Source organism: Bactrocera tryoni, chromosome 4 (genome assembly GCF_016617805.1).
Source record: "Bactrocera tryoni isolate S06 chromosome 4, CSIRO_BtryS06_freeze2, whole genome shotgun sequence".
Taxonomy (NCBI): Eukaryota; Metazoa; Arthropoda; class Insecta; order Diptera; family Tephritidae; genus Bactrocera; species Bactrocera tryoni.
The window spans coordinates 3,684,625-3,699,461 of NC_052502.1; the positions used below are offsets into that span (position 1 = coordinate 3,684,625).

Sequence of the window (14,837 nt, forward strand, 5' to 3'; positions counted from 1 at the left end):
GCACATGCTGCAAATGGTGGGCGATTTTTGCTTTTGTTGTTTCTAAATTGTTATGTTCCGATATTTTTAAACTTTTTTTAAATTTTTTTTTTGTTGGTTTTTGTTCTTTTTTTTAATAATTTTACGAAAGGAATATGCTGGCTGGTGTCCATTGTTTCCACAAATTTGTGTGCTCGCCCATTTGAGCGCTGCGCGCCGTTGTTACACTAATGTGTTGTTGTTATAAATTAAATTGTGGTAAAACGAAAATCGAGAAAAAAACATTATACAAATGTGAGCGCCACCTTAAAGCAAAACCAGCGACGCCAGGCCGCACAGCACGAATCTACTTGTATTGCGATATACCAGCAGCCGACAGCAACACACACATACACTTCAGAGAGCGTATGCTTTAGTTTTATCTGTACGACCAACAACAATTTTTCGCTAAATTTTTTCATATACAAATTTTTTTCAATTTGTATGTTGTTTTTGTTTTGTTGTTATTGGTGTTTGTTGGTCCAATTCGTCGGCCTATGTTGTAGTCATTTTAGTTTTTAAAAAATTTTCAAAAATAAATACGAACAGATGCGCACGATGGCCATTAAAGTCTATTTTTTACTTAAAGCACACAAGAAACTATATTAAAAGCACTAAATAAATAAATTTAAAAAAGATACAGAATCAACTGTAAACGGCAACGCTGGAACCGTCACAGTTCAAAGAGCAATTCGCGATGGAGAAGCTTCCCATAGAGACGCTTTTATCATAAAAAATGTTTTGTTAAATTGACGGACTCAGCATTATTAGAATAGGGTTAAGTATATCAACACATATAGCATATATAGGATACGACCTCGTTCAGTTAATTTATGACGATAAGAATTATGAGACTTAATATCTGATTTTTGGAACTAGCACGCTTATTGCCTTCATTGTCTTCAACGCGCGCCGAAGTTTGTGTAATTTTGGCGCAGACACTATCGGAAAATGCCGAAAATACTACGCATATTTGCACAGCAGAACAAATGGACGCCGAGTCGCCGGGAAAATATGTGTTTGACATTCGCCAAGGCAAGAAAAAACGAACGCAATTTATTAAAAACACTATTCGATGCTGTTTTTGCCTTTGTTCGCTTGAAATAATGAAATAACATCAAATAAGAAAAGACAGACAAACTAATAACGGCTAACAACAATTGGCAATTCAATTTATTAGATGCTGTCGTCTCGACGCGACTCACGCTCACTCACGCCGCCGCTGTTGAATATCTCCGCCACCAATGACAGCCATATTCTAGATATTATTGTTGTTGTTCTGTAGTGATTTTTCACATTTCGCAAAGCAACAGAAAATTCCGTCTCACGAATCATGCAGATTTTCGCAAATATTATTAATTTTGATACACACACCCGCATATTTATGTATGTGCATGTATGTATGTGTGTGTGTGTAGTCGGGAGTGTGGTTATGTATGTTCGCATAAAAAACGAAATTTTGCACTAAAACATTAACGTGCGCCGTAATGCCTTAAATTTTGCTGTCAAAACTCCGAGTTTATATTATTTTTAATTTGTTAATTTTTCTTTTGCTACGCACATTTGCACAGCCATAAATTTCGATGATATATGAAAACGTATAAACCGCATAAATAATAGTAAAAAACCAAGCACTATGCATAAATATGTAGAGGGGCGGTTAAAGAAGCCAAACGGCATGGGTAGAAATGCTTTGTGTAGCATAATCATTGTTTTTGCTGTTGTCGCAACCACTTTGCAACAGCGCTTGCCGCCCAAAGCGCCAATTGGCGCATACGACTACATAGGCATGTAAATATGTATGTGTTTAGATAAAAGCACGATGGTAATTGAGTATGTCAAAATATTAACTCGGCGGAATATTCAGAGCGCTTGGAATGAAAGAAAAGCGCCAGCAAAAATGAGCAGCAAAAAACAGTGCAGTGCACAAGGGCGGCTATCAGCGGCAAAGCAAAGGGTATCGCGCATATGTGAGTGTGTGTGGGGTACACAGTAGCAGACGCTTACAAGTGTTTCTTTCTCTGCGAACGCTTGTTAAATGAGTTGTTTTCGATAATTTCGCTGTCGCCCGAAATTATTATTCATTTATTTGCGGCCAGACAAACCGTCCATCAGAGACGCTTTTTGGTTTACGCTCGCGCGCTCGACAGCTTGTATGTGCGCTGTGATTCATCTTACGTCAGCAGCGGGAGGAGTGAAAGTGCTATTTGAATACGAAAGAAAACAAATCCGTGAAGGTCATCTCACACACCACATACAATGTTACATAGCGACTGGCAACAGCGCGCAAGGCAATGCGAAGGCCCAAAATAATGTTTTATTTTATTAAATATACTTTCATTCTTAAAACAGAAGCTGTTAGTCTACAATGTTATTTAAATAACCGTTATATATGAGATAAGAAAATCTGCTAATATTGTCTCACGCACTGAGAAGTCCTCAGAGGCAACGCTTTCACTATAGCACGCAATGCTTTTTCATTTAAATGTATGTAGTTAGAATAGAATTCAATGAATCGTTTTATAAACCAAGTGAAATCTCGCACTTACCATTTTTATCGCCAGGACACGTTTTACAGCATTTGCCAGGCAGTTGGACTGGGTCACTGCACAATGTTGGTGGACATTCGTGTTTAATGTTCTTGCATTGCACGCGCACAACAATGCGACGCTTCTTCGGCACCTGAAAGAGAGTAAAATCAAATAAGTAAAAAGTTCTTCTTGAAAAGGAAATGAGTAACAAAAATTATGTAAAAATGCCGCATAAGCGAAAACAAGCTTTGCTACCGGCTTTCAACTAACTATTCGACAAATATACAGACATTAGCATGAAAATGTGAGTGTGAGTCTGTATGCAAAGCAGCTGTGGCCACGTGATTTCTCCCAGCCAATTATTATGGTTGTGTATTGATGATGCATAATTAAATTGCGAAATTAAAATGCGATCGTCGCGGCGTCGTAGACAGAACAACTTGTTGCAGAGTACTTCTTTATTGGTGGCGCCAACAAGCGCCAGGCGGTATTTGGTACGCGATATAGCTGGGCCGCGGCGTGTTGGCTTTTGTCGGCAATGTAACCCTTTTGATGTAAGCACAATTTAATTCGCAGACTTTTTGTAAACTTGAATTTTAAATGCCCCGCTGCGCTGTAAAACCTTACTGATTGTTTGAGAAGTGCGCGTTGGTTATAGCGCGCTTTTGCCTCTCTGCGCCTCAGTGGCCCTGTGTTGCTGTGTGGAAATATACATCGTATATGTGAACCATGTGTGTTTGTGTGGGTAACCTCTTGATTGTTGCTTACAATTAGCGCCACTCATCGCCAGCCATTTCAGTCTGTCAGCAGGCACTGGACGCTTCTTGTAAAGTACATACCATGTATGTTGTTGCCATTTGTGCTGTTTAAGTTTATTCCTTTGGTATTTGGTTTGGATTTCATTTCATATTAAAATGTTTTTTTTTTCTTTTAAATGCTTATTCATATTTCTTCTATTTTCCTCCTCAGCCGCGCCCATCGGAAGTCTTGTTCAATTAGTTGCAAGCTAGCTTTGCTGTTTTAATGGAAGTAGCATGAAATGAAGTTCACTTTCGAGATTACATAAATATTACATATAAAGATTCGTTTGCATTTCGCTTTCATAATCCTTTAGTTTGAATTTCCTTTTCTAACTCACTTCAGGCTTTTCTTTTTTGGCTTTTCGCTTCTGTTGGTTGATGCATAATGTGTGCTTATTCATAAATAAAGGGTGTCCCCAAAATAATGCAAGATTAAAATTTGTCACCATTTCTATTAATCCCTTCACAATTGACAAAGTTAAAATATTATTGCAAATATTTTGCATGGAATTTTCGAACTGCGGCCGCCAAGCTTTCAATGTTGAAATATTCTTCAATCGTGTTGTATAATGTAAAGCTCCAGTTTTACTAATCTGAAACTTTTTAGTGTTGTCAACATTTGCTATGTAAATGTCGGCAAATTAAGATCCTGGGTTAATTTTGTGACACCCTTTATAGGTACGTGTATGTTTCTTTCCAACAAATTGTGTTTAGTTAATGTTAACGCTTATTTAAATGCTTTTATGTTTAAATTTAGCGAGTCGATAAGGCAGACATGTGTGCTTCACGAATATATGTATGGAAATTATGGTTGGCGCCGCTGTTACCAAAATTAATTTGCAACTAAAAATAGAGATTTAAATATTCGAATTTCTTTTACATAAATAATCTGTATTTATATGTATACGCATATTAAGCAGACATTTACATACTGCTGTAGGTAAGTTTGTGTTAATGCATGCATATTTATTCGGAATTTCGATTCACACAACTCTTAATATCGTCGCTAATTAACTTTTAAACATTTTTTGCTACCAATTTGTGGTTGACAAATTCCCCACCTCGAATTCGTTGCGCTTTAATTTTATAATTTGTTCACAATTCACAGCTTTTTGCTCGGTTGTCTTTGCAATCTGTTGCTGTTGTTGCCTTCTTAGTAAGTTGTCGGGTCAGTTTAGGCGTGTGCACATGCGCATGCGCACGCGTTTCGGCGCGCCGCTGTGCCAACTAGATCGACAGTGCTCACTTAAGCAGCAAAATCAAAGGGAGCAAAAACAGAAATAGCAGCGATGGCAGCGGTGGCAGCTGGCGCCTAACAGCAGCTCCAATCTACCCTGACTCCAACCCGGCTGTTGGCGCATGCACGCTTTTGCTGTTTTGTTGTGTCGTTGTTGTTGAGCATTTTACAAATACTATTGTTGCATTTGTGCTAGGCGTAAAAATGTTGGTGGTGTGACTGCAGCAAATTACAAAGAAAACAATTGTTTAGTTCACGCATTGGCGATTACTTTTTTATCTCCACATCCATGAGCTAAGTACAGTTGAGTACATGTTCGGTTTGAAAGTGGGGCGTGGATATGCTGTTGTCGCGGCGTTTACTTGCTCTAAATGTCAAGCGACAACGTGTTGCTCATGCAGATATGTAGACTTTTCCTTTTTTGTTTCATTAAAATATTGCGCTCGAGCGTGGCACACGCCGCTGTTTCATTGCATACCACGATTGCAGTGACTAAAACTGTTTATAAGTATGTATGGATATAAAAGGTGCCCGATGGTGGAGCCTTCATGTCATAAGTACGAATGGAAAAGCAAGGCGCTATTATATTCATAAACGAGCAAACAGAACTGCTGAGCATTAAAGTCAAATATTGTATTAAAATAACCGCAGATAAATGTCATTTCTATAAAGAGTTCACATCTCATGGGTACTTAAGGTACAGTTGTACGAATTCACGAAGAAAGCTGCGTCTGCGAAGTTTGTGCTTAACGAAAACAACCACATGCTTTTATGGGGACAATTTATTTATGTTATTTCTTCAGAACTTGGGCGAGGTCACTAACAAAAAGTCAGCTGCCACGCTAGAGGCACCAACCGCTAGCCGCCAACCACAAGCCGCAAGTCAATTTATTTTGTGTGGACTTTATTCATATCAAATTAGCCGCCATTACGATGTCAGTGAGTTTATAAAAGCGTGTATGAGCGCACTTGCACAAAGTTATGATATTTCGAAATACCAGATCTCAAACAATAATAATTACTGAATTTTTGAACTACTAAGACTTAGTAAGCTTTTTAAAAACAACAAAGAATCACTTAATCCGTAAGCGACAGGGCATTTGCGAATTGCCAAAAAATTTTAGAACAAAGTATGTTTGGAAGTAAATCATTAAATTATACATGATGCCTGCTATATGAATGTAGGTGTGTATGTACGTATGTATGGATAAACATAGTTTGAAAATTCGCTGAGAGAAGAAACTCAACGCCGAATTCCACAAGTCAAAAGTGTTGAGCCAATACCATGGGCCATGGTGAGGCGAAAAGGCACATGGTGTTTACACTCATATCTACATACCACACATACATATATGTACATATATGCTTTCTACATATGTATATGTGTGTGCGTGTGATTGTGTTATATTTGGCATGCGATTTTTCTTCGCTATTTAACAATTTCTGGCTGTCGTCCGCTGTTTGTTGCTGTCTCAACTGCATACTTTTCGGTGTGTTAATTTCTATAAATGTTAGTTGTGTGTCTGTTGTGTTATCGCTGCTGTTGTTGTTGTTGCTATAGTGGTTGGCCACTTGCTACGGACTGTGTCATAGTTTGTCGTCGCAATTTGCAAACATTTTTCATCGTGAAAGGACCTTTAAAATGCGTATCAATCATGTCGGCATTGCTCATAAATTTAACAGAATGAAAAGCAATAAAATACACTTAATATTCTAAAAAGTTAAACGCCAAACAGAAGACGTGAGAATATTGTTACTCATACGCCATGGCGTTGCGGCATCTTACTCACGCATGCAAAAGCCGATCGTAGCGGCTACAGAAAAATCAACGAACCGCAAACCTATTTAAGTGCTAAAATTTAAATGAAATTAAAGTGCGAAATAATTGCAAATTCGGTTATTCCTAATAAAGCACGTGTCGAATTGTTGTGTAAAAATCTGCAATTTCTTAATTTGATCGAAAGCACTTGCTAATATTTGTTAAATCTTCACTTACCGCTACACATTCACATCTGATGCAGTACATGACACCGAATGGTGGACCAAGATCTGCGAACCAGGTGGAGCCGATCTCCCGCACTGTCTTGCCAAACTGACATTCCGAAACTGTAACGAAAGAAGTAAAAATGTAACATTAAAGAAATGCCAATAATAAAATTTGAGTTTATTTTTTTATAAAATTTAAATTTACATATTGTTTTCTTAATGGCGCTTGGCAACACAAACAAAAGCTAAAGCTGTAAAAACTATTCAAGCTTATATAAGCGAAGTAACACGCTTATCTATGCGTACATCGCATTCGTTCTTTCGGTTCGTAAGTGATCAGCAAGCAATTTCAATTTAAGCCAATAAGCCGCAATTAACCCAAATCATAGCTCCGCCATACAAATTGCCTTGCAAGGCTGAGTCAGCTTGTCGGTTCGGCAATACATACAAACATTGCTTTTGTTTTTACATGTTGTCTGTTTTTTTTTAATTTTTTATGCTTTTTTCATTTGATTTCTGCCTGTAAATTTCAGAGCATATAAAATATTTGCTTGACGATTTTACATATCTACATACATATGTATACATATATATATAAATAAATAAGTATGTGGATAGTCTTTTGAATTTGTTGCTGCACCCGTGTACGAAATTTGCTTAAAATTAATTGCTTCCTTTGCTTTGTTGCCACCAAAGTGGCGCTGGTCGCTTACGTACTATCGCTTGTTACACGGTTGTTAGTGTTTTTGTTGTCTATAGTTTTATTGTTTTCGGCTTTTGGCTTTTGGCTTTTTGTCTGTGCGTTCTGCCTTTATTTCAGCTGACTGCTGTGTTGTTGCGTTGCGTCGCTGCGCTCTAATCGCGCACTAGCCGAGCCAAATAAATTGCTCAAAATTGCTGGCGTCAGTCAATCAACGTAAACTTGCCACTATTGATATTCGTCGATGATGAGTTGACTCTGCTGCCTTTGTGGCTCTGTATATGTTGCCCCCTTCCTGCCTACACCCATCCACCCACTAACTCACAATGTGGTCTAGCTCGTTTTGTTTATATTCTCATTTTATATCTCCCCGATTTGATTGATTTTTAGTAGTGCTTTTAATTTTCAATTGAAGTTTTAATTTCATTTCATTCTCAACGACATTCAATTCAGTTCAATTCAATTTGGCACAATTCACTCCACAATGCTTATGTGATAGCCAGCGTATTACAGACCGGCGGCCGAACATCTGACCAGTCGACTCGTCGTCCGAACAATCAGCCAAGTGGCGTTTCGTCATCAATGCCACTTTTCGCTTATAAGTCGGAGGCAAAGCCTCCATGCCATGCCGTCCCTTTTGCTGGTCTATTTTTCATTGTGCTGATTTTTATTTAATTTTTTTATGTACGCTTGCTTTTCACTCAGCTATAAACCTCATTTTGCTAACATAAATTAATGAAAAGCGATGCAGCAGACAACCACGCGTAACATATAAATAAGAAAATCTTTTAAATTTAATTAAAGAAATTTACGTCTTGTGTATTTTTATACAATACTTTCCCGCGAAAATCAAGCAAAAACTCGGAGAAAATAAGCAAACCGCCTCTCAGACGCGATCACATCAGACGGTGAGAAATGCAAAAGAAATGATTTTAAATTTAATTAACGATGTATATTTTCGAAAATATTGAAAAAAATCGTTGGAAAAATAAATAAAGCAGCGACACACAGACGCGGAAAATTAAAACCTTACACAAGAGCAGAAAAATTAAAAAAAGTGGAAACAGCAACTAAAAGCAGCACAAATGAAACAGAAGTGAATAAAAATTTTCAGGGACACTAGTCGCTGATCCGCCTCTACGCGGAAGAGACCGGAGGAGAGGCGCAGAATGGGTGAAGTCAGCTATGGATACAGACAGAAATTGATAATGCAAAAGTGAAATCATTCGGAAAGATAAGTGCCTATGAAATATAGTATACTGCTAAGAAATTTTCTATTATAAATTTTAATGCATCGCTTTTTAATTATCATTCGCTGACATTAATTGGGGCCACAGAAGAGCCAATTACTAAATTTAATAGCATTTACTTTAGAGCATGCTTTTTATAATGTGTGCAATTAACTAACAAATAAAATATTAGGACTAATATTGATGAGACAAATAAAAACAAAATGTAATTCGATTTTACTTTTATTCAGGAAATCATTTCACATGACTGAAAATTAAAAATAGAAGCTAAAATGATGAAAAATACTGTGCTATGGAAGAATTAAAAATAAAAATTGTGCTGAATGCTAAAATTTAGAAAATCAAAAATGTTCCACTCCATCTTGTCATTAGTACAATAAAAGCAGAATAACTTTAAAACTGTAGATTGCATTTGAACGTGTATTTTTGGTATAATTTGTATATATGTATATGCCGGAAATAATTAATAATTAAGCACTATTTTTAATTTCCAAGTAAAAGTTATTTTATTGAGAGTAAAAATCATTTCTATATTATTAAAAAAAGGGAACCCAAATTTCCACAGCACACAATTCAAAGGCGAGTGCTTAACACGGGATATCACAACGAAATTGTCGCCATTAGCCGCTTACAATTCGCAAATAAAACTTGTGATTCAACACACAGCTCAAAAAATTAAGCTTGGTTGTCAGTTTTAAAAGCGTGTGGCCGCTTTGTATGGCTTCCCACATTTTTTCCTTGCATCCAACGGGTTGCAACGGTTTCAGGTTGACATGAAATCTAGCGAAAATCTATAGCCTAAAGCCAAGTAATATCGAAAATGCAACGCTTTCCTACAACAACAAGTCGTACAATTTGTGTAATAATGAACGAGTTGGCTGCTTGTTGTTCTTGATGGTATGAAAGTGACGTTTATGGCAACACGCAGCCGCCGTGTTAACGCTAAACCCCACTATTTGACACATTAACGTCAATTTCAGCTGAGAACGAGACCGAAATGCACGAAAGATCTTAACATATCTGATTAGCTATGTATATATGTACATATAATACATGCATTCAACACTTAAAACATCAGTTATATTTAGTTCAGTGTATATTTAAACTTTTAATTCAGATTAATTTGTTTAATTTCTTTCACAGCCTGAGAAGGCCCGTGTTGATTTCCAACGTGGTTTCATGATTGCAGTTCAATCAATCACACGCCGGCGTTGCGCTGCTGCTGTCAACAATCACAACAAACCCGCATGAGCAATCAGACCATTGATTTACACTAAATGACCGGCAATAAAATCCAAATGAGCTGTAAAAATCATCCAGATAATTGTTGTACTGGATGTAAACGAACGTGTGGGGTTATAAAAATTCCAGAAATAAGCTGCATGTGCCACACACGAAAAAGGCCAGAGTGAGCCGAAAACAACAACAAAAGCAGAACATAAGAAATAAAATAAAGTCAAATTAATAATCAGAATGAAGCAAGTCGAAATCGGGCATTTCAATGGAAAACGAGATGACTTCAAAGAGGACAGCGGGGTGTTGAAGAAACGAAATCGAACAAATGGAAAGCAACCTGCGGTCACACTCATAAACGACGGAACGCGCACGCCACACTCGTGCATAACAGCAAGAAATACATATGTATGTAAATAAAAGAGGAGACGAGGAGATAGGCTTGTTGGGAAAGTGACGCAGAGCACAGAGCGGCATACGAAGGTGTCAAGGCAACAGCGGAATGCTTGAAATTAAATCATTTGTCTTCTTATTCATACACATTTTTCACAATAAGTATACTTTTATCTTTGGCTGTTTGCTGTTGGCTGACTGGCAGGGTCCCTGAGGTTAAATTTCAACAACTAATCTTAAAATGGTGTGAAAATCATTTAAGATTACGCCTGGTCTGTCGGTGATTGGCGCGCATTGTGGCTGTGGCCGAAGTGGATTTGTGTTAAAAATTTTTCGTTTCTTTTCTTGTTTTTGTTGTTATCACAAAATGAAAGAATGTGAGGTGAGAAATCTGTGATGATTAATTGTGGCGAAAAGTGAAAAGGGTGTTGGAATGCTATGTTGGAAGCGAAACAATACAAGTGTAGACAAAGCGGTGAGCGCAGATAGAGAGAGGGAAATAAATCGCATGAGTGGGAGGGAGAAGAAATCGAAAAATATTTCGCTATTATTTACATTACTTTGCTATACATTGCATGATGTCACTTTTGAAGCGAAGCAACAATTTTTTATATGCATACATACATACATACAGCTGTTGACAGCTAATTAGAAACGACACCTATTTTGAAGTAAATGTCGTTATTTTCCAATAAATCACGTATATTTAATGTATTTTCACTTATTTTATTGAAACCTACATATGTTAAACATAAACTCTAATAGTAAAAATTTTGTTTAAAATTCGTTTTAATTTCGTTAAAATTGTGTTTAAAATTAGTTCTAATTTCATCACAAAGAACACCTATATTTAGGACATTTTTGGTGCATACGGGTCTTTTAACATCACCCAGAGATGTTCTATAGGGTTTAAGTCTGGGCTGGACGATTTCCACTCCCAAACATTGATAGAATTTTGATTTTTGTGTCAACTTAGACGTATGCTTTGAGTGGTTATCTTCCTTATAACAGGAAAATTTTCCTCAGCCCATGGCAGCGTGACATTTTTTAGGATGTCGACGTGTTTCTCCTTGTTTAAAATTCCATTAATCTTATAGACTGGACCAACACCATTCCAGATAAAAAATCCCCACACTATGATTGATCCTCCACCATACTCAACTACACGTGGAATATAGCGAGGATCAAATTCTTGAATTATTGGACGACGAACATACCTTCGACCATCAGAACCTAAGCGATTAATTTTTGTTACATTGTTCCAAACGACATACCTCCTTTGATTTGCTGTCTAAGACCAATAAGAGTTGGCAAAGTCTAGGCGTCGGTTCTACGATTTTTAGTCAGAAGTGGGTTCCTGCGTGCTTCCCTGCCGTGAAGTCCAGATTCGACCAAACGCCGGGCAGTTGTTCTCTAGGAGATTTGAACATTGTATTCACCTTGAATTTGGGCCTCTTCGCGAGATATTATTAATTCAGCGCCCTATTTCTGTTGCAGTTTTTCGGGTTATTTCTTTGCGGGCAATTTTGAGCTTTTCGCCTTGTTTGAAATTTTTTTTGCACATCTTTCAAGACCGACAAAGGTAAACAATAAAGATGCGAAGGGTAGGTGTACAGCTGTAGCTTCTCCTCATTAAAAAATGTGAATAATACATTTTAAACCACAATTCTGAAACACACGCTTACCATATATGTATCAGTAATATTATTAAAAAAAAATTAACACCTTGAGGAATTTTAATTCTTTAAACAACTGTTTCTAATTAGCTATCGTACCTAATTCACCTTCTATATCGTAACGCATTTACTATTTGGGAAAAAATAAAAGAACTTTAACTTCACAATTACAAAACAGAGTGAATTTAGTAGTAAATAGAGTAAGACGAACGATGCAAGACTTATTGGAATATAAATAACGGTATATCAAAAATTTTTATCATTATACTCATCAGCTGCCTACAATAAAGGGAGCGTTTCTAATTAGCTGCCAACAGCTGTATGTATCAACAATCTCGAGTGGCGCCAAAGCGAATCGCTCTAGTATCCGCTCAATCGACCGCGCCAAAAAAGATGCAGATGAAATAGCAAAATAAGCGCAAAAGTTGAGAGGAAACGGTCATTGGCGGCGTTGTGAAACATTTACGTGCAACTTCAATTACCACGCAAGAGCAATAAATCAAAAGAGTGCGCGACGTACCGACCAAATCGGCTGTCGACTCTGGGTTCTCGACTGTCGACTCTTGGACGTCAGAGCTGTTGGCCAGCGGCGCTGCAGCGGCCACACGCCATTGCAAATGACAAGCAGGCAAAGTGGGCAAATGTCGATTGAATTGAATTAGAGAATGTAGGAAGTTGTCTGATGGGGCAGCATCAACAACAAAAACAACAACTACAATAGTCAAAACATGTAAAAAGTAAGCACTGAGAATGAACTGCAAAGCTATAGGCGGACAAAAATAGTAAGAGCAACAGCAACAGCAACAGCACCGACAACCAAATTGGCAGACAGATAAGTTGCCGGCCCAAAGTGGCAAAAAGTGGGCGCAATTGTTGCCGGCGCATCGCCGTACCTCTAATGTATGTTCAAACGTACATATGTAACTGTGGTTTTATGCACATAAAACGGCAATAAGCGCTACACTATTTAGGTAGGCTGAATGTTTGCAACAACAAAATTGCCAAAGTGGCGTCTAGCAGCCGCCAAGCGCACTAAGCACACACTGACGCATGGGCATATTGACGCACACGCAATAGCACGCAAGTCACATGCAGGCCTTTCTGTTCTAGCCATATTTTGTTTGGCGTTTTTGCGCCTATTTTCCGTTTGCGGCTTTTTCCATTTTTTCGATGCGTTTACTTGACATGTTTTTTTGTTATTGCCACGACCGTTTGTGGATGCTGGTCGTTTTTATTGTGTGCGCGAGCGTAGGATTTTGTAATTTTCAGAAATAAATTGACAGTTGCCATGGGTGAATTTGGCCTGCGCTCCGCCATTGGCTCATACATTTTATTTTTAATATGTGTCAATACATAAACAATATTTGTAGTATGTGGCAGATTGCATTCAACTGGTTGCATAATTATTTATAATTTCTTTTCCTGCCGTCATATGAAAATATTTCTCTAAACAAATAACTACTTCAAGCGAGAGTCTTCAAATTTTATTGTACCAAAAAAAAAAACAAATTAAAAAACAACAAACACAAAACTTTCTTAGTTGTTTCGCAAGAGCAACAACATTTGCAGCAATAAGTTTATTCAATTCTTAAGCTCTTAAGAGCCGTAACGCTTCACGCCTACTTAGGCTTTCTTCGCAACTTTGTGTGGCAGTTACTATACATACTTAAGTATGTACGTATGTATGTATTTATGTAATTGCCGTGGACGTATGTTAAAATCGCTGTGAGACAGCGTGCCGTGCTGGAGCGAGCGTAGGAAGTGTTTGATTTTACAAATTACTACCAGCGGCGAATGCAAAATTGCACTCAACTTTCGTTGAGCACATACATATGTATGTATGTACCTCAATTTGAGCGTGGCGATTAGCTGAAGTCGGCAACACTTCCGGCACGCAAAGACGGAAACTCATTTATTGTGACTGCTTTTTTTGACGGTTACCAAATACATAAAAACATATAATTCTCGAATATGAGTACATACATATGTATGTATCTGTCTTTACAAAATCTTTCAATACAATGCACAACTTGACATTGACAAATTTCCAAAATTTCCACACGCCAGGCTCATCGATCAGCAACGCATTCGCTTCATTTCCACACAACCAACCGCACATACATGAACGCACACAACTTGCCACGCGATTAGCGTGTTGTCGATCATCGCGAAATGCTGAATGAAATGGCCTACATAGCCATTGCTTCGAACGCCACACACACACACACAAGTGCACTTGTTAAATAAATAAACAAATTACGCTTTAATCGCAACTGTTGATTTCCACGTACACACATATGTATATATGTATGTATGTATAAATATATATTTTTTTTACATATGTTAGTATGTGTGTGCTGCAACTGGGCTGGTTGCTAACACTATGCCCATTGTTTCTGCCGCTGTCGGCGCTGCTGTTGTCTGCTACATTTCTATTTAGCAAATGAATTCACTGGCGGTGGCCTCAAATGCGGGGCACACAGCACTTGTGGTGGGGAAAGTGGGGCACCGCGATGGCAATGCGCCCTGTTATTGCTGTTGACAGCAGCAATGCGAGCAGGCGTGTGCGAATGTGTGCGCCAGCAGCAACAGCGGCGCCAACAAGTGTCAAGCACTCATTAATGACAGCTGCAAAATAATTACGCAAATAAAAATTAAATGTCAATGCACATACCCACACATACGCATACACCGACTTATCATATACATATGCATGTATGGGTAAATATGTATGTATGTACATATATAGAGCTCGACATTTTCGCTGGCATTCCTTGTGGTGCTGGTGTGACAGCCTTAGCGCCACTGCTGTACACTGCTTATGCCTCTCTTCATGATTTGCCACCACGCAATGGCATCGCGCTGAGCAAGTGTGTAAGTGACTTCTAACTGACTGCTTGACTCATTGGCTGGCTGGCTGGCTGATCGGCAGACTGACGTGCGATGTCGGACAGCGGCTGAATGTCATAGACGCGCTTCACTACAATTGACGGTTGATCGATCGGCGCTGCGA

General features: G+C 38.2%; 1 protein-coding gene across 2 annotated transcripts in view; it reads right to left on the reverse strand.

Annotated features, from left to right (window-relative positions):
• Positions 1-14,837, reverse strand: part of LOC120774198 (dorsal-ventral patterning protein Sog) — a 77,634-nt gene that overhangs the window by 16,172 nt on the left and 46,625 nt on the right. For both annotated transcript variants that reach the window (XM_040103639.1, XM_040103638.1), the window contains exons 3-4: positions 6,583-6,692; positions 2,568-2,700 (exon numbers count right to left, since the gene is read on the reverse strand). In XM_040103639.1, the coding sequence (XP_039959573.1) occupies positions 2,568-2,700; positions 6,583-6,692 (243 nt within the window). The remainder of the gene's footprint in view (positions 1-2,567; positions 2,701-6,582; positions 6,693-14,837) is intronic.